The sequence below is a fragment of the Acomys russatus genome, chromosome 24, assembly GCF_903995435.1.
Source record: "Acomys russatus chromosome 24, mAcoRus1.1, whole genome shotgun sequence".
Classification (NCBI taxonomy): domain Eukaryota; kingdom Metazoa; phylum Chordata; class Mammalia; order Rodentia; family Muridae; genus Acomys; species Acomys russatus.
The window spans coordinates 11,977,292-11,997,001 of record NC_067160.1 but is presented as its reverse complement, the minus strand read 5'-3'; the positions used below and the strand labels follow the sequence as shown (position 1 = coordinate 11,997,001).

General features: G+C 48.6%; 1 protein-coding gene and 1 long non-coding RNA gene across 4 annotated transcripts; both read left to right on the top strand.

Annotated features, from left to right (window-relative positions):
- Positions 1-2,472: 2,472 nt before the first annotated feature.
- LOC127207734 (uncharacterized) lies at positions 2,473-14,129 on the top strand. The gene is made up of 3 exons (XR_007832961.1): positions 2,473-3,056; positions 12,334-12,468; positions 13,068-14,129. It is a non-coding gene; the product is annotated as an uncharacterized LOC127207734 (long non-coding RNA).
- Positions 14,130-15,473: 1,344 nt separating this feature from the next.
- Hoxd4 (homeobox D4) lies at positions 15,474-19,175 on the top strand. 3 transcript variants are annotated; one of them, XM_051167167.1, is made up of 4 exons: positions 15,474-16,016; positions 16,248-18,113; positions 18,662-18,758; positions 18,929-19,175. In XM_051167167.1, the coding sequence occupies exons 2-4, from the start codon at positions 17,687-17,689 to the stop codon at positions 19,107-19,109; spliced, it is 705 nt and encodes a 234-aa protein (XP_051023124.1). In that variant the 5' UTR covers positions 15,474-16,016; positions 16,248-17,686; the 3' UTR covers positions 19,110-19,175. The 3 variants fall into 3 exon arrangements, with proteins under 3 accessions (XP_051023124.1, XP_051023122.1, XP_051023123.1); XM_051167165.1 differs by having other exon boundaries at positions 18,662-19,175; XM_051167166.1 differs by lacking the exon at positions 15,474-16,016 and having other exon boundaries at positions 16,237-18,113; positions 18,662-19,175.
- The last annotated feature ends 535 nt before the right edge of the window (positions 19,176-19,710 follow it).

Below are 19,710 nucleotides of genomic sequence, written 5' to 3'. Positions count from 1 at the left end.
CTTGGACATTCTGCAATGGATACTGCTCTGGACATACACCTTTGGTCACACTGGCCCCTAAACCATGGTAAAATCCCAGCTCATGTACAGAATGTTGCAATAACATGTTTTGAGATCATACATTTGTACACACACAGATTTAAGCATGAAGTGTTGGCAGTAAATGTAGAAATGGATATTTCCTTCTGCAGCTATGGAAGAATATAGGTCTCCAAGTAAAGATCCTTTCCCATCCCTTTCTTCCCCGCCTTCACTGTGGTTAGACCCCCCTCCCATGATTGTATCTCAGTAAGATACCATGCAGGATGCATTTCTGATTGCTGCAGATCTGTAAACAGTGAAGCATTGCATCAAGAAGCAAACTTTTCTTTTTGATGCATAAATTTACATAAATCTTAAGAGAACCTTTTTGCAAACCCAAGTGGAGCTTTCTGTCCTGAAAATAGACTTAGGTCTGTAAATGACTAGAGAAAAATCAAGACACCCCCACCCCCTCATGTTAACACCAGCTAAGAAAGAAGAGCCATCTGAGTGACTAGACAACGCAGGAGCCAGAAACACAAAAAGAGGGTGTGGTTCTTATTCCTTGTTAGAGAAAAGTCAGCTCAAGGATACCATTTTACCTTCCACAACACACTGCTTGCCTCTGCACAGCAGACAAGCAGTGCAACATGGCTGCCTCTTCTGTGCAGTCTTTCTTCATCCCTCATTCCCCAAGCTGAAAAGGCAAGTGGCAATCTCTGCTTTTATCTGGGTTAAGGGAGATGATACAGAGGCAGATTGAGATTAGTTTGCAGAATGCTTTACAGGTGAACAATCTCTTTACCCAGTTCCCTGTGTTTAGAGCACTATAAGATGTTCTGAGCCAGGCAATGAACAGCAGCTTGCTCATTTACTTGTGCAATAATACCATTAATTCACTACATAAGAATTCACACCCAGCGTCTGTCCTCCTTATCTTTGGTGTTTGCTGAATCCTTGGATACCTAGAGGTGGAAAGGGGAAGAGAGAAAAATATTTTAATGGAATAGCAAACTTAGGACCCACTGGCCTTTTCAAGCAGTAAGAATTTTGTTGACAGATGGCGGCAGAAGCTCTTTAATTAAAATTATCCAAGGTCACTAGAATTTCTCTTGGGATACAAATAGCCTGTACAGAAGGATGCTTTGTATTTCCTACTTAAATAAGCTTATTTCCACTATTCACCTACAGGGTGTAAAGATGTTTCTGGCAAAGAGCTTAAAGGTTTAATGGAGATTCTTAGAAGCATCTTGCTAGAATGCTCTGAAAAGACTGAGCAGGGCAGGGTAATGACCCTTTTCAGGCGGGCACTGAAAACTGCCTGGCAGTGTTCATGAGGGAATGCTGGAGGCCAGCCAGGACCCTGACGTTCAGGAGGAGCTCACAGAGAAGTTCCACTGACTGACAATGCAAAGGAGACAGGACTCCAACCTTTGAAAGGGAAAAAAGATCCCCATTTTGTTCTTTTCCTCTCCAGAGCTGCTGCACTGAGCAAATTTCAATGGTCAAACGTCGGGGACAGGGGCTGGGATGGTCGAACCAAGAGCTCAGGGGATCAAAATTAAATTCCACAAGAAGCAAGAATTTATCTTAAGACCGAAAGTGAGGGATTTGGTGGTGGTGAGGGGTGCCTGTTCTTGTGGTGAGAGACAAACAAACAAACAAACAAACAACCGTGGTTACTCAAGCTGGTATTTCGAAGAGGGAGACAGGTATCCAAAACTATTTATGGCTTTGGGATGGGTGCTTGCTTTCCCACCACAGAAACCCGAAGGAGAAGGGAGGGACCCCAATTTCTGCTGGAGCCAAGAGAGAGAGATGAGGGTGTGCTCTCTTGGCCTGTGCAGCTCAGTTTCCCAGAGCAAGATATTTGGATATGGCTGTCCTGAAATGAGCCGATAAAAACTGAGAACGCCTGGTTTTCCTTCTGGACGAGTGTTTTTGTGAGGGAGAGGAGGAGAGAAGCTTAAGTGACCAGCGTAGGGGGAGACGTGGGACTGGGGGAGGCGCTGTGGGGATGACATCTCCAGAGCACCGCCTGCGCACATTTTCCTCCCACATGGCGGCCAATTGTACAGAGGTTTTGAGCCAAACAAAACAAAAATGCCCAGTAATTCCTAGAAAAGGTGTGTGTGTGTGTGTGTGTGAGAGAGAGAGAGAGAGAGAGAGAGAGAGAGAGAGAGAGAGAGAGAGAGAGAGAGAGAGGGAGGGAGGGAGGGAGGAGAGGAGGGAGGGAGGGAGAGAGAGAGAAGAGGCAGGAGGGAGGGAGAGAGGAGAGAGAGAGAGAGAGGAAAGAACAGAGAACAGAGAGAGGAAAAGGGACTACAAGGGGAAAGGAAAGAAGAAAAAAGAAAGAAAGAAAGAAAGAAAGAAAGAAAGAAAGAGAGGAGGGGTAGTAGGGGAGAGAGGGAGAGAGGAGAGTGATGAGAGAAAGAGGAGAGGAAAAACATGGCGCTCGCGAGCTGTATGTGCAAAATCCGCAAGGAATTGCAGTAAATTCCTTTTTGTTTGAAGAAAATTTACAACTTGGTAATAGACCTTTTTATGACCTATTTGCGGTCGTCATTGGCTGCGGCTGGTCATGTGCAGGCGCCGCTCGCCTTCACGGCCCTTTTCCTGATTTCCCAGGCGAATTTGCCCCCGCATTCTGCTTTCCCAGAGCCTCACCCCCTCTTTTCCTAACCTTTGTCTCTGCAGAGGTGGGCTCCAGTTGCCGGCTGCGGAATCGCGGGTCCGCAGCGGCCTGGGCTCCCGCCGTGACTTCACGTCAGCTCGCCCCAGGTCGCTATCTCGGCCGCCTCCGAGCCAGCAGGGAGCCCGGAAGGAGCTCGAGGCGTCGAGCCCCCAGCCAGACTCACACTCCTACGGGGAGCTGACCGCCTGCTTCCCCGAGGCGACCCCGGCCGTGCGCTTCCCTCCCGGCCCCTCCATCAACATGAGCCCAAACCTGCCACGGAGAGTGGGAACAGCCGGGCAGCGCCGGATGGATTCCAGTCGCCTCCCGGGCCGCCCGCCCGAAGCTCGGCACCCTCCGGGTAAGAGCCGCCCTCCTTGAGCCCAAGCTGCCTGCGACACAGCCTCGGGCAATGGGTGCCACCTTCCCGGCTTCCTGCATTACCTAAGAACCTGGGGATTCCTCCCTGGTCCCCATCCCTAAAGTATGTCCCTTGGGACTCTAGGTGAGGTCTTGTTGGGCTCAGAAGTGCATTGGGGACTCCAACGTTTGCCCCTAGAGATCCCTTGACTTGGGAACCCGCAGTTCCGGAGCCCCCTTCCCCCACTCTTGAATCTGCCCTGGGAAGACTATGCAGAAGGCTCCTGAAAATCTCTGCTTGGTTGGGGGTGGGGGAGTCAATAAAGCTTTCCTATAGTATAGAATGCTGTGCTTCGGTGGCCAAGGTTACCTTAGGTTAACAGGTGTTTTTCCGAGGGTTGGGACGTGGGTGGGGGGGGTGGGGCGGATTCTGGTACTTCAGGATGTGTTTCATGAGTGAGGCCAATTTTTAGGGTTTATAGTTTAATGGGCCTTGTGTACGAAGTGTGTGAATTTTTTGGGTTATTTTAAAACGTTTCTCTAATTCTTGGGGGGGGGTTGGTAATAATCCACGCTAGGTTCCTCGTACATTCGATAATGTGTCAGGTGAATTTGGACTATTTTATGTCACAAAATGGATGTTTGTCATGGGAAGTGGTGTCAGTAGATCTGGAGCAGGTTTTAGGATAAACCCAATAAATATTTGAGAAATGTAAGGCATTTCTATGTTCAAACATCTCGTGTGTTTCTCATTTGTCAGAGTAGCGAAAGAGTAGATAATTTTGCTTTCCAAAGGCGTTGTGGTATTTTTTTTCCTATTTAGAAAAAAAAAAAAGCCACACAGCAATATTTCCCCTATTTTGAAACTACTGAACCAAAACACACAGGAAAAGAAAAAAAGAAAAAAACTTTCCATAACATAATGTTGTTTTCACACACACACACACACCAACATTTTGGATGGTGTTTAACGATGCATTTTGCAATCCCTATTTTCTATTCCTTCAGGAACACATAAGGGGAGCATTGAAACCTTAGACAGTCTGCCGCATTGCGCATGAGATCAGCACATGGTGGTGGGGGCTGTAGTCCCCAAAGTGCCTACCCGCAAATCCTTATTGTTTGCTCAAATATATTGCAGTGTGACAGTGTTGGGTACATAAGTATCTGTGAATAATAGGTGGCATGTTTGTTGTTGTTGTTTTTAAAAGTATTTTTAGTAATTAAGGATGGAGTCATTCTCATTTCAAAATGGAGGGCTAGTTGGTGTCTGCAGAATCGTCCTGGGTCAGTAAATCTGAGTGCTCACTGACTCTGGAGTGGGATTTCTTTTTTTTAATTTGGAGTTTCTGTATCTCCTAAGCAGTCCCCCTTTACACAAGGATGACACTGAGATCATTGGTGTGCGGAAGCTGTCCCTCCTGGAAAGCAGTCCCCATGAGATTGTTTAAGCTGTGTGGGGCTGAAGGGCTTGAAGGTCAGAGGCTGGGTGGGGCTGGGAGTGGACTTGATGTTCTGGTAGCTAAGGTAGGTTTGGGCTTTCAGCAGCTTCTTCTTGGGTTTTGTTGGCCCAGCCTGCCACAGTGAATGAAATGGTTCTGATGACATGGAGGAAGGTGATGTCATGCACAGATATGGAGACCCAGGGAGTCTTTGTAAGCTTCATGGTAGCTTATTGGAAAGAAATGGTTGGTTGCATCTTGAGAAATAAATATTTGGCAAGTCCCACATTTTCTCTGCAAGGAAAGGCTAAGAGACTGGCACTGCCATAACTGCTTTCATGGTCTCTGTGAGCCTAACAACAAAAAAATAAAAATAAAAAATAAAAAGGAAAGAAAACAGAGTGAAAAAGAAACGAAATTTAAAAATATTCAGAGCCTACAAGCTCAGAAGTTTGTGGGCACAACTCCCAGGTCTAAACCTCTATTTATAGACTTGGGAGCCAGTGTCCTGGCCTTGGTGTCTTCTGGTGTGGACATGGGCTCAGGGCTCAGTCTCTGGGAAAGCCAGGATTAAAGACCAAGGTTCACTATTACAAATGTAGCCAAGAAAAGGGGCTAAAAACCAACCGTCGTTTTCCTTCCATATTTTTCTACAAATACGTATATTTTGCCAGAATTCTGTTCTCTGAGCCTGAGAGGCAGAGGAAACCGGAACAAAGACAGTATTTCACCCTGGGCTGGCAGGCAGCTGTTAGAGGTATTTACGGCCTTGTCGCAGTGCGGCCCAGTGAGGGTATGTAGGGGCACAGGAAGCTGTGGAGAGGCAACCAAGAACTCTCGGAATTCCGATTTAATTCCAATTTAGGTGCACTTTTTCGCAAAGGATAAAAATAGATACCATTGTTTCAAAGGAAAGTATCCCCTAGACTTGGTAGTTTTGCAAAAACAAAAACAAAAACAAAAAAAAAAAAAAAAAAGAAAGAAAGCTCTCTGAACACAGGGTGGTGTTCCCCTTTCCCCACTAGTAGACGACCCAGGGGAAGCTGTACCCCAGATGTGAAAATTCTGATCTGAAAGACAATGCTTGGGAGTGTTAATGAGCAGCATGGAGATTTTGTTGATTTGACAGAACCAGACTAAGAAACTAGAAAGATTGGTTGAGGCGTTAATTCAGATTTTCCCGAAAAAGAAAACTACATTTCTTGCCTCTTTTAAATAGGATTTTCAAGTTCCTCTACAGCCGGGCACTGGAGTAGTGGTGTGGTGGAGCCCAGGCCACGGTGTTTGAGGAAGACATTGCTGAGAACCTCCGCAGTGCGGGGCTGCGCAAGTCCAGCGCATGTGCAGTGAAATAGCCCAGCCCAGAGATTAAACCAGCACTGCAAAGATGGGGGGAGGGGGTGATAACAAGATCTCTTACCCCTCCCTGAAAATTTGCAGCTCATCTTTTCTTCCAGCCTTTCATCTAAAAATAGCCAATAACTTTACTCTTGACAACAATTAATTTCAATCTAGACGTCCCCACCCCAGTGTGTTTGCACGTTGGAAACAGGTTGCAAATATAAGCTAGTAGTAAAAATTTTTTTCTTTTCCAGAGAGAAAGAGAGAGACAGAGACACAGAAAGAGACAGAGAAGGAGGTAGGGAAAGAGGGAGAGAAACAGAAACTCTGGGAGAAAAGCAGATTTTTTTTTTCAGGCTGGTGCTGCTTGCTCTAAGAAAGGCCTTTCTTCCTGGCACCCGTTCAAACTGCCAAACTTTGGGCCAGCCGTTCTTCCCGGATCTCCTTACGCCAGCACATCACGGCCTAATACTCAGGCCCAGCAGAAAGCAATCAAGTAAATAAATAAATAAATAAATAGACTGGAGGATTTTCCTGTCTCGCCTAATCAATGAGAGATGCACACTTCTGGGTCACAAGCTCGTTGTCTGAGCCAGAGGTGGGGCTATGAGAGCTAGCCTCAAGGACTTTTGGACTCCTTTTGCCTCTGCAGTGGATGCGGCAGGACCAACTTGTGATCCCGCCCCCACCCCCAACCCCAGAAAGGAAGTGCCTGGTCTTGGCTTTTCAGGGCTGGTGGTGTCCCTGTTAGGCTGGTTGGAGCTTTGTCCAGGAGGAGGCGCTGTAGGACAAGCGTCTCGCTGGCTTGGCTGATGCCGCATGCCCTGGGCGGGAGGGGAAGGGGGAGGACACAAGGGCCACGCCTTCCTCTACTCCGCCCTCCACCCCAGCTCACACAAGGCGGGTGGTGGTCGCTTTATCTGCCGGCTGCCTGCAGCAGTGGCAGCTCTGAGGTCCACAGAGCCTGAAGACTGATTCTGGGGTGAAAGGCTACCTTGTTCCCCTCGCCTACCCAGAGGGGCCGTGAGGGGTGCACTCTCTACTCTAGGAGCTGGCAACCAGGATCTTGTGGTGGTACAAGCTGCTCTTAAACCACAAGACCCCTGAGCAGCCCCAGTTCCTGCCTTTCACTTGCCCCAAATTCCTAGTACCCTGAATAGGCAACTTGGGAAGGCACAGAATGGGTGGAACCCCTTTCTGGTGAAGCAACTGACTCCCTTCCGCTTATTTAGAACAGGGCCTGGGCCCTGGAACACCTTTTTCCGCTCTCTCAATGCAAATCTGGGGAAATCCCACAGCCTGAGAATCATGCTGATGTGCACCAACATCGCTGCCCCACCATCGCTGTGTGCATCAACTCTCTCAGCCTTACTCTTGTCCCCTAGCAATGTCGCCCTCTTCACTACTCAAGGGCAGTTCTCCAGAAAGGCCCCAGCCTAAAGGTCTGGATAAATGAGGTTTCTAGGTTCCATCCCAAACACACTGAATTCCAATGTCAAGATTCAGTATCCAGGCACCTTGTAAACACCCTCCCCAAGGCAATGGGGATGTGTCCCTAGGTTTGAGAGGCATAGGTCATGGATCACTCCTACTTAGCTGTTTTGTTCTCCTGATGCTGAGTCTTTCCTCTATGTCTACACTGGGCATGCTCAGAGCCCATGGAGCTACAATCATGACTTGGAGAGTTCAAAGATGGTGGATTCTAAGCTAAGTTCAGGCTTAATGGGGTTCAAATCTATACTCTACCACTTACTTACTCTGTGACCTTAGGCAAGAAGGACAAAATATCTAAGCATGTTTCCTCTTTGAAAGTAGGAATAAGCCGGGCGTGGTGGTGCACGCCTTTAATCCCAGCACTCGGGAGGCAGAAGCAGGCAGATCACTGTGAGTTCGAGGCCAGCCTGGTCTACAAAGTGAGTCTAGGACTGCCAAGGCTACACAGAGAAACCCTGTCCTCGAAAAAAAAAAAAAAAAGCAAAAAACAAAAACAACCAAACAAACCCCAAACAAACAAACAACAACAACAAAAAGTAGGAATAATAAGGATTTTTGCCTTTTTTAAAAGATAGGATATTATTATGTTACTAGACTGGCGCTGGACTTAAGGTAATCTTTCTGTTCCACTCTCTTGGGGACCATGACAACAGGCATGAGCTCACTACACGTGTCTTGATTTTTTTACTTTCATATTACTGTCATACTGAGCATAGCATTAGCTATGTTGGCTATACTTACTAGCTAAGTGCTTAAAATGGTGCTTTGGAACATAAACATTTAACACTTGATCCTTAATAGTATTGGCCCTACTTTCTCATAAGTAAGACCATGGCTTTTACTGGCAGAAGGGACTAACTGGTTTGCTCACTAAATCCTTGAATTCTATAGAGGATAAAAGAAACCTGAATTGGAAGTGATGATGCATGAAGCTGAGGCAGGAGGATCAACATTTGAGTTTGAGGTCAGTTTGGGCTTCATATGGAGTTCAAACCCAGCCTAGACTACTTAGTAAGTCCCTGTCTCAACACAACTCAACAGAAGATTAAAATAAATATTGGTCAGGTCCCAACAGCAATGGCCTCTTTGGCCTCAGAGTCCAGTACCTACACACATCAGGGTGCCACCCAGAAGGGAAGAAGTGTCGACTTGTTGGTAGGTGCCCTCACACTCCGCTGGCACATTTTGAGCTGCTCGGGAAGGCTTACAGCCTCTCCTGAGCTCAGTGTCGGCTCCTCCAGGCCTTCCCAGCACCACCCTGTTCTCCTGGCAGTCATACCTATCCAGATGGGCCATTCTCTAGGACAACCTAGTCTCCTGGAATGGAAACGGGATGGGGTAGGAAGGCAAAAGAGCAAGGACCCTCTCCCTAGATTAACCTACCTGCACCCTATGATTTAGCACTAGGCCTACGGCTAAACCCGAGACCCAACTTGGGCCAGAGTAATAGCAAGGTGGTCTTTGGAAGAGCAGACAGTGCTTTTAACCACTGAGCCATCTCTCCAGCCCTGAAATGCCTCTCTTTTATGAAGAATTTCCATAAACACCCGATTCAGGCTATAACCCACACGTGCGTGCTCTCCCTGAGACTAGGTTCCCTCCTCTTTCATCTCTGGCTTCCATGACTCTTGCCTACAGACTTTTCCCACCACCCTTTCCCAAGCTACTTCTTTTGACTACACCAAGAGTCTGAGACAGACCACCCTCTGCCTCCAGCTGCGCTGCCCTGTAAGGCTTTGCCTGTAGCCTAAGGGAGCAACTCTACAAGCCATCCAATTCCCAGCTACCTAGCCTAGCTCTCTAGCACTTAAATACCTTTCTTGGAACCACTAAAGCCTCTTCTAGCCTCTGACCCCAAGTCAGACATCCTGCCTTCTAGGCCCTTCTACAGGATGAGAGGTTCTTATCTTCTTCTCCTGAGAGCCTTTTCTTTTAGCATCCTCTTTTCTTCTCAGGGGACTCGAAACTAATAAGTAGCTCCATTGTGGAGGCGAGAACAACTCTGGTGTCAAGATCACATTTTCCACTTGCTTGGGAATCCCTGTTCTGTTTTTCTCTGCCTCTAACCCGAGCCTGTGTGCTAAAGCACCAATTCTGAGCAGACTTTTTGTACCCTGTGTTTCTGGTCAGGGATTTACCCAAAGCTTTGCCCCTCTGTCCCAACTTGTTGTGCCAACATCTGTTTGATAGCTCAACATCTTCTCTAGGTAACAAAGCCTCTTATTGAACCAACATTAGCATGATTTCCTTTAGGGTGTGCTGAAGGGTGACCTGCATTGTTCTTGAAATAGCTGATGCTGTCCTTCTGGGACCCCCTCTCTCTCTTCTTCCTGGGAGCAGCTCTGGCACCTGGGTTGGGGAAGTCTTATAGGAGACTCTACATCATAGAAACCTACGGAAATTCTCAGGATTAGCTTCTAGTTTACATGAGAAGTGGTAATACCCAGGTTTCTGGTTTACCAGCAAACTAATTCCTTAGAGTTTTGGGTGTTTTTGTTTTTAGTTTTTGGTTTTGCTTTGTTTTGGGTTGTTGTTGGTTGGTTTTTTGTTTGTTTGTTTGTTTGTTTGTTTTGTTTGTTGCTTGGGATTTTCTTCTTGTTTTGTTTTTCAAGACTAGGATTGTCTGTGTAGCCCCGGCTGTCCTAGAACTCACTCTGTAGACCAGACTGGCCTCTGACTCACAGAGATCCACCTGCCTCTGCCTCCCAAGTGCTGGGATTAAAGGTGTGCACCACTACCACCTGGCTTCCACACAGATTTTTAAAGGAGGGCCACCCCTTTTCCCCCATTGTTTGATTGCAACTACTACCAAAGAGGACAGTCCTTGTAGGACAGGATGTGGACTGGGGCTCAATTTGGGCCTTCCTAAGTCTCTACTAAGGGATCCTAATTACAGGGGGTGGAAAAGCCCTGGGGATCCTGAAGCACACAGAAGACCTGTGCTTTCCCCATCGGTGTTCATGTTTTCTCTGCCAGATCTCCATTTTCTCTTTCATTCATAAAACCTAGGACACTGGAGGTGGGGAGGAATAACAAGGGAAGGAGATAAACAATTGCTCCTTAATCCTTTTGCCTGGCAGCTCTAAGATCAGAAAACAAAGATGTCTGCCTCAAGTATTTTTTCCTTCCTTCCTTCCTTCCTTCCATCCATTTTCTTACACATGGTCTCATTTCCTGTTACTCTGTTAGGTGTTCAGAGAAGACTGTGTCTTGTAAGTGTGTCTCAGACGCCATTTTTCATCACCTTTCACCCAAAAAGTATTTACTGGTCCCCAACTAGACACCAAGCACTTTGTCCACATGCCACTTCTTGAGGCTTGTTTTCACCTCCTTACAAAGCCTCATCAGGATGGCCTGGAAAACCAACTGCTCATCTTAAGCTACAAATGAGAACTTTCCTCAACTGCCACAGTGTTATTTGTCTCCTCCAGGTTCTTAATAAGGATTCATTTCAAACCTGCTCATCCACTGCTACCAAAAACCAGTTTTTAATGGGTTGTCTCTACTTTAAGGATATGTCACTGGTTGTAAAACAAAGCAAAGTCTCCTTACATGGTTAATGTGATTTAAAAAAAAATAATAATGGGGTGGGGTAGGGAGAGAAATGGTTGTCCTAGTGTCTGGACTAACAACCTCCTGTTTTCTGGCTAATGAGAGTCAAATCAGGAAGTGGGTTTGCAAATGCACATATAATGGCTGGAAATTAGCATGCAAAGAGATCTTTATACAAAGGATCTCTCTTCTGGGCTGTGTGGCTTTCTGATAAGAAATGTTATAACTGCATTTGATTTATAAATCATATTGCTTGCTTTACAAATCTATGCAGCACATCCATTATTTTATCAGAGCAGGAAAAAAAAACCTCATTTTCACGTGGTTTGTGGCACCTTTTTGGTGACACTGAAGGGTACTGGGGGCCAATTCTCTTCTTGTTTATGCCTTGTAGAGGGATTTCTGCCATCACCACTCCTGTCTCTCCTACTTGCCACAAACAGAGATGGCCAGGGTGTAGACAGAGATAACCCTACACTTCTTTCTTTCTTAGTCTCTCCCTGTGAAGGGGGCAGCAGTGGGGAGGAGCCACTGAGAGCCCACTCAGCTGTGGGCCTTCAGGGACTCCTGAGCCCTGCGTGAAATGGTTTGAGGACACAGTGGGACTGTACATATGACTTCCTGGGCTCAGGTCCTTTAAGAGCCTCCTGTGCTTCCTCACACCCTGGCCCCTTCACACCAGGGCCGTTTTATTGTTTTATAACCTTCTTTAGAGCTTTACTTGCCAGAGTCCGACGGGGGCTATTCTGCACTTTCTCACTTCACCAAACGTCTTGCTATTTTAAGCAGTTTGGTCACTTGCAAAGGCTTCCCTTTCAGATCTAAGCAAATTATAAAAAACCTCTAGGCATGTGGCTATCTTTAAGTTTCACCAAGCCCCATCCACAACAATACAGAGGAAACTAAGTGTTAATTCCAGCTGCCTCCCTACATCAAGGCCACCCGGCCTCTCCCCTAACCACGCTTTCCCTACTGAAACTCTAGCAAAATCTCAAATAATTTTCAACTTTTTTGATAAGCAAGTAAGAAGTGGCCTTTGACTTTTCCTATTTACCACACCGAATGCTAGAAAATGATTGAAATAAAGGAGTTGATGATACTCACAGCGGATGCAGCCAGAGTCATAAGACATGCCCACCAACCAGCCTTTTCCAAATAGCACTATCCCCCAATTTAAACAGCCTTCTCTGAAAAGATGCAAGTTGAAAAGCCTAGGGTATTGATATGAATATGACCTCTGTCTGCATTCTGGATATTTGGAACTATTTAAATCCAAGGGAACAGTTGCAGTGAACCTTTATTTAGTGAATAAAAGTTTAAAGCCAAAGGTTATTTATGGTTCTGCAGAGAAGGGACCTGAGTGGCCGTTTACAAGCACGTGATTCCAATAAACTTTGTTTTATGGCTTGAGAGTTGACAAGCCAAAATATAATTCCCACCATAAATTAGGTTAAGAGCATACAAGTGCAGATGCTCAGTTCCTGGAGCAGCGATAGGAAAGTGAGAGGCTCCAGCCAGCACCGGGCTCAGGAGGAGACCAACGGCTCTACTCTCAGCCACCCTACCCACTAGAAAAGAAAAACAGTAAGTCACTTATTACTTTTTCCACAGTAACTCTAGAGTTTGGGGGTGGGGTGGGGGTGCTTCTGAGCCCAGCCTTCTCTTCCTGGGGAAAGCCTATCGAAGTTAATTATAATTTTAGCCTGAACCTCGGTTAATAGGTAGAATGGGACTCTTGACGGTCCCCCTTTCTTTGTATACATGGAAAACTGGGAATTGAGGGCTTCTACCCGCAAAGTAGGACCTTCACCACTCTCCACCGAGCAGAGGGGCAGTTGCTTCAAAAGTAGAAGAAAGCAATCAGAGTTGGGTGGGGGCGGGGGAGGGAGTGAGGATGCTGTGGAGATGAGTCACCTCTGAGATATCTCAAAGCGGATTTTTTTTTCCTCTCCTGTTCCTAGAGAACTAAAAACTTGAAGGTGGACATCAACGCCCGGGGTGGGGCGGCGGTGGGGGGGGGGAGGGTAGAACACCGCTGTTCTGTATGCTCAGTGTGTAGGTTCTCCTGAGGAATGTTAAAAGATGAGTGATGAGTGTCAACCCCATAGAATTAGATCATATTCTAGACCATTTCTTTAGGATCCAGATTGTTTTCCTGTAAACGCATCGATTTTCCTTTCCAGTTACACTTTGGGATCTCATTTTTTCCCTTGGAAGGAAATGACCCTGCTCTGAACTGGGGATGTGGAAAAGCGTTGTCCCAGCTGTGCTTGGTCCTTCTTAGATGAGGAGGCAGGTTTGGAGGCTCGGAGGGGAATTGGAAATCAACCTGAAACGGGAAAAGGAGAACTGAAACTGTTGCCCTGAGGGAGCGGACAGGGAATTGGGGTCCGGACAGATAGGATGTCTGCAGGCTCACCAGTGGACCTTCACCCACCCGCCTGCAGCAGAAGGAAATGCACAAAGGCCTATTTTTTCCTGACTTCCCATTTCCCTACTAGAGAAAGCTTGCCTCGGGGGCCCGCCAGAGTCAGGCCTTATAACCAGTAGGGTTTCCGCCCAAGGGTGCGTGAAATGGGGGAGGTGGCCAGGACGGACTCTCGGACTCCTCAGCTCTGCCTTTGAGTATGCGGGAGAACTTTGCACAGTTCCCGAAGGCGGTCTCCCCAAAGCAAGGAGCTCTAGGTATTAGGGGAAAGTCGGGGCCTTGTTACTTTTCTGCACGCCATCTATTTCTGCTTTATTACCCTGTGGAATTTGAGTGACCCCGTTTTCACTGCAACAGGTTTCCGAGCGGCAGGGGAGAACCAGGGAGAACTTCAGTAAGTACCTTCCCTTTGGAGTAAAGAAAGGGCAGTGCTAATGCTGGGAGGTGGTGGGGGAAGGTCCGCCAGAGCGGGGATGGGAGGGTGACGGAGTGGCGCTGCCTCCCCAGGCTAGAACGGCCTGAGCTCATTTGAGGGTGGGGGCGTGGAGGCTCCAGGTTGAGCCTTTAGGAAGCATTTCTGGGGCCTAGTTCACAGTCACCCGCACAAGTAAACACATTGCTGGAGCTGGCACTTGCCTTCCTGGACCTCCCAGGACCTTACAGGCCTTTTCCAAGCTTCCTAGGCTCACACAGGTGCAGCGGACATGCAACTAATTAGCAACCCATCGCATCAACGAACTACACTGCGGCAAGCACCCACTACTGCTAGAATTGACACAGTAAACGCCAAGGCAACGGAGTTCCTCTCTGCAGTCCAGCCTAAATTAACCCTGCCCAGTCTAACTCAGCCTCCTCTCTCTCTCTCTCCCTCCCTCCCTCCCTCCCTCCCTCCCTCTCCTCTCTCTCTCTCTCTCTCTCTCTCTCTCCTCTCTCTCTCTCTCTCTCTCCCTCCCTCCCTCCCTCTCCCCCTCCCTTCCTCTCTCTCTCTCTCTCTCTCTCTCTGTGTGTGTTAATTTAAAAATAGATGTATTACAAACAAACAAACATACAACCCTTGATGGTGTTGGGTGAGTTGAATTGACTCGCTTCTGTGGCTCCCTTTTGGGGGTCCCAGCTCCACTGGTGTGAGTCCTAGATTTGGAGTAGTGGATGAATAGGAAGAACATCTTTCCCCCCTCTTTCACCTCTGCTCCTTAGCTGCAGTTGAAGAATTTCTGCTCCAAGAGTCCAATGGAATTGAGTAGCTCAGGGGCAGGGACTCCAGGTCTTTGGCTCTGACGTTTAAACCTGAGAACGCTGGTGACATCTTCAGGAAGACTTACTCAGGGTTAAGTGAGGATGGTGGTTATAGAGGGGGAAGGCAAGGAAATAGCAGGGGCCTTGTCACTCACTGCAAACCCCAGGTGGTTTAATTTTAATGGAAGAGTAGATTGGCAAGGACCACAGGGACCAGGCATCCTCCCTGTCTTGTGAGATGTCTTTTCTTCATGGTCAGAGAAAGCTGGGGCTGGGCTCAGGGCCAGATTTTTTTTTTTTTCTGTGCCCCTGGTGAGGCTGATCTCACAGGAGAAGTGGAGATCTTCCCTGGTTATATAGTTTGCTCTATGAAAGCAGGCTCTGGACTCCATGATTGGAAATAATAATAATAATATTCTCTTGCCCTCCTTTCCTGATACCCTTGGCTATGGGTGCTTATCTCTGCTGAGGCTGCTTGCTTGCAAACCCGAATCTGGCGCCTTGTAGCTGCATGAAGCACAAAAAGCCGGGGAGATCAAAAGCATTTGTATGGGCAGTTGAACGGGAGGTGAATATTTAACACTTTTGTTCATCAATAACTTGTTGGCTTTGACCTGTCTGAACAAGTCGAGCAATAAGGTGAAATGCAGGTCACAATGTCTAACAAATATGAAAATGTGTGTGCTCATCTTGGTCCCCACTCAACTCCTCGGAGTCCCCCAATTTGTCTGGATAAAGCCTAGGCCCAGTGTCCCCAGTCAGGCCTGTCCGTGGGTTCCCCCCAGTGTATGAAAGGGACAACTGGGGAGAGTCTTTAAACAAACAGATTCTAAACCTTTTTCGAATTGGCATCCGGGAAATGCCTGCACAATTGTCAAAGTAGCAGAAGGAAGTGAAAGGTGGAAGGAGGGAGTTGGAAGAGCACAGTGCAGAGTAAAAGTGGGCACCCAATTATGCCAGATTTGGTGAGGGAGTCTCCCTACCCCACCCCACCAAAACCAAGGTGTGGGGCTTGAAAGTGATTTTTGAATTATAGGGGAAGGGATCCAAGCAATACTTAGAAATGTGGACCTCTTCAGTCGGTTACCAGGCATCTAAAAGCTTGGCTCAGACCAGGGCATCCCTCTGTCCCTGAAATCCGCCCAGCCCCAGAGTGCATCTGGGCTCTTGGTACCCTGGATTGAGGGGCAAGCCCAGGACAGCAGAAGCGCTGGGGCGGGCGCAATTCGTGAACTTTTGTACTCTTCTGTGCTGCTGTCGGCAAAGCAAAAATAATGAAACTTTGTGATATGTTTGTAAATGATTTCGAATGACCCCTCGCCCTGCCCTTCACCATTAGCAGGCAGTCTCAGCCCAGGCCGGCTTGGTGGCCGCAAACAGTGCCTCCCCGCAGAAGCAGCAGCAGCAGCAGCAGCAGCGGCGGCGACGGCGGGATCCGAAAGTCCAGCGGGGCTGAGGGCCCAGGAAGGTAAACGCTCGAATTCCGGGAGGACTAGCCATGGCCACTAACCTGGCTCAGGAATTGGTGGAGAATATCGCTTTTGCCTTTTTCAAAACCCTCTTCCCACCGCTGAAGGCCTTCGCTTCTTGTTGGGAAATACCACTTCGTAAGGGGGCGGGAGATTTGGATTTTAAGAGGGGGCAACAGAGCCTGTTATCTCTGAGGTGGGGAAAAAATCCCCTTCTTTTCTTTTTAAAGAAGAAGGTGCTGGTTGCTCAGCTGATCAGTAGCCCTGATCCTGGCAAGAGAATAAGGAGGATTCATTGCTGCAAATTGTCAGGAGCCCACCTGAACCTTCTCTGAAAGGCGGATCTTGGGGAGCTCCTGGCGTCTGTGCTGAAAGAATCAGATCTGGCAGCTGTCTGAGTGCCTGCTCTGTGTAGGACCCGAGGTTGTAACGTTGTCTATATATACCCTGTAGAACCGAATTTGTGTGGTACCAACATAGTCACAGATTCGATTCTAGGGGAATATATGGTCGATGCAAAAACTTCACGTGTCTCCGACATGGCCAGAGACTGAGAGTAGTGGGTGCCGGCCGGCCAGCCACCTTTTTCTTTCTTTTTCATTACCTTGGACTCCAGGATGACCGACTCTGCCTGGTGACGTTGTGCAGCCTTTTCCTGGAGAAACTGCTACCTTTATCAATAGAAGTTCCAGTAGGTGCATAAATGGTTGCCTAAGCAGAAGGCCAAAGGTCCAGGAATTTAGGGTACTGGGAAGTGAGGTGAAAGACCAGTCACCTCCAGCAGCAGCCCTGCCCTGCAGGAGCATGAGATACAAAGGTACCCAAAATGGGGCTCACCTGGCTTAAAGACCTTTGTGTGGGAAAAAAAAAATAACTGGAAAGAAGGCCATTGAAGACAGTTGGGGTACATTCAGGCAAGGTTAAGGTCCCCTCACCACCATCCAAACCTGACCCAACCCTCAGCTACCGGACCCAGAACTGTGAGGGCCTCCTACCATGTCAGCAAGACCCAACTTCAACTAGAAACACTCCAGCCTGGACATTGGCAGAAAAGCATAGTGGTTACTCATTGCCTAACTCAATTCAGGTCCACCAGATTCTGGTAACTTTTGGGTGACCCTGATGAAGACAAAGCCGTGACAGGTCTTTGTATGTCAGAGTCCAGGACTCCCGCCAGTCAGCCGGGCAGCCTGCCCGCCTAGGACTCTCTAGCCAACTCAGAGGCCACATTGCCCACACTCACTCTTCCTTATTTTGCACCCCAAATAGCAGAATTCACTCTTCCTTGAACTGTGCCCAATTTGGGGGCTGCTTCAGGCGATGATGAGTGAGGGGGGCATGGGAGGTTAGCAAAGTCAGTGGGAGACAAAAGCTGAGATTACTTTCTGGAAACAGGGATGCTAGGGGTAGAATCAAATTATATTAACATCTGTCAGGGACTCTCAAATGTGGCATGGCAAGTCACTTGATTACACGTATGTTATTTAGTTAAATTTGTGAAAATTATGAGATGCTCACCAACCCGGTGATAAACTCACTCCCTTCCTATTGGCTGGCCTGGTCACATGGCCGCCCAACTTTATTCAGTTGACAGCAAGTAGGAGGGCCCAATGGAAGGAGAAAAAAAGACAACACGAGAAAAATTAGTATTTTCTACCTTCTGAAATTAATGGCCATGAGTTCGTATATGGTGAACTCTAAGTACGTGGACCCCAAGTTTCCTCCGTGCGAGGAATATTTGCAGGGTGGCTACCTAGGCGAACAGGGAGCCGACTACTACGGCAGCGGCGCGCAGGGCGCCGACTTCCAGCCCTCGGGGCTCTACCCACGGCCCGACTTCGGTGAGCAACCCTTCGGAGGCGGTGGGCCCGGGCCTGGCTCAGCGCTGCCTGCGCGGGGTCACGGACAGGAGCCAAGCGGCCCAGGAAGTCATTACGGTGCCCCGGGAGAGCCTTGCCCAGCGCCCCCGCCTGCGCCCCTGCCTGGCGCTCGGGCCTGTAGCCAGCCCACCGGCCCCAAGCAGCCGCCCCCCGGGACAGCACTCAAGCAGCCCGCTGTGGTCTATCCCTGGATGAAGAAGGTGCATGTGAATTCGGGTAAGAAGCGGGTGCAATGACCTCTCAGTCCTCCCCCACCCCATTCGCATCTTTTGGTCTGGGCCCCCCAGGGGGCGTGAGTGGGTGGGGGGCTTGTAAAGCTTTCTTGGGCGCTGCAATTACTCTCTCCATAAATTTTTATAGCTGAGGGAGCAGGCCGGGACCATGTGGCTGGCTGCTTGGCTGTGGGCGCAAAAGGGGGTGGGGATGGGGGTGGGGTGGGGGGAGGACTCAATTTCCACAGCAGAGGGAACGCAGAGCGCGAGAAGGGCATTTCCAAAATGTTGGAGATCCCAAGCTCTCGGTGGGCCAGGAAGAAGAGAGCACCTCTGAGGACCTGTGAGCGTGGGGAGTGGGTGCCTGGAAGGTGTTGGGTGGGAGTGAGTGTATGCTTAGGGAGGGGGCGGGAGTGAGGAAGCAGGCGAGCTTGGTGCACTGGGGAGGGCCGAGGGCTGCGGGGCGCGCCAGGAAGTGAGGGCAGACACAAGCCAGGGGCCTAACTAGTGGCCGGGCTCTGACCTGGCTGTCCTGTCTGTTTTGTCTCACAGTGAACCCCAACTATACCGGCGGGGAGCCCAAGCGTTCCCGAACGGCCTACACGAGACAGCAAGTCCTAGAACTGGAAAAGGAATTTCATTTTAACAGGTATCTGACCAGGCGCCGACGGATTGAAATCGCTCACACCCTGTGTCTGTCTGAGCGCCAGATCAAGATCTGGTTCCAGAACAGGAGGATGAAGTGGAAAAAAGACCACAAACTGCCCAACACCAAGGGCAGGTCTTCTTCATCTTCCTCATCTTCCTGCTCCTCTTCAGCTGCCTCCAGCCAGCATTTGCAGCCAATGACCAAGGACCACCACACGGACCTGACGACCTTATAGAAGTGGGGACCCTGGGCCGGTCCTTCCCTGCACTCCAGGTTGAGGCGAAGCTGCGGGTGCAGGCGGGGCCTGCTGTCACCTCACTGGGCTCTAAGGTACTGTGGGGGTGGACCTGAGACGTGCAGGTGGGCCTCGGACTAGGTTACCATCCTGCCCGAGGGCAGCCCCCTCCCTAAAGTGGGGATGGGGTGGGAGGGTGGGCGGGCTTCTTTTAAGTATATTATCATATGGCAGGAGCTACTGAGAATATAAAACCTTGGCGAGTCATTAAACTCATGAAAATCTCTGCTGTTGGATTTTGAATTTGCAAATGAAGTTGGAGACTTTATCCCAGGGTGAACCAGGGCATTCTGCACCGCCCCCCCCCCAGCTGTGTGGCTTAGTAACCTGGGGAAGTTGAGGCAGAAGGCCAGCACCCAGTGCTAGGAGATTTCAGTGCTGTCAGGAGAGCTGAGCCAGGATCAGAACTTTCTGGATTATTTATAGAATTTCTGCTGTGATTAAAAAGAAATGTCTAGCTCCCAGTGGCCCATGCCCAATGAAATAAATCTAAGAAGAAAGTGGAAACGGGTTATTTTATGTTTAGATTATATTTGCGTAATTGTTTATTTGTTGGGGAAATGGACAACAGTAAATAACTGACACCTGCTTGCCAAAAACCTTAGGATGGTAAAAAGGATTAAGCTTTAGGGACTGAATCAGAAATCTGTGCATTCA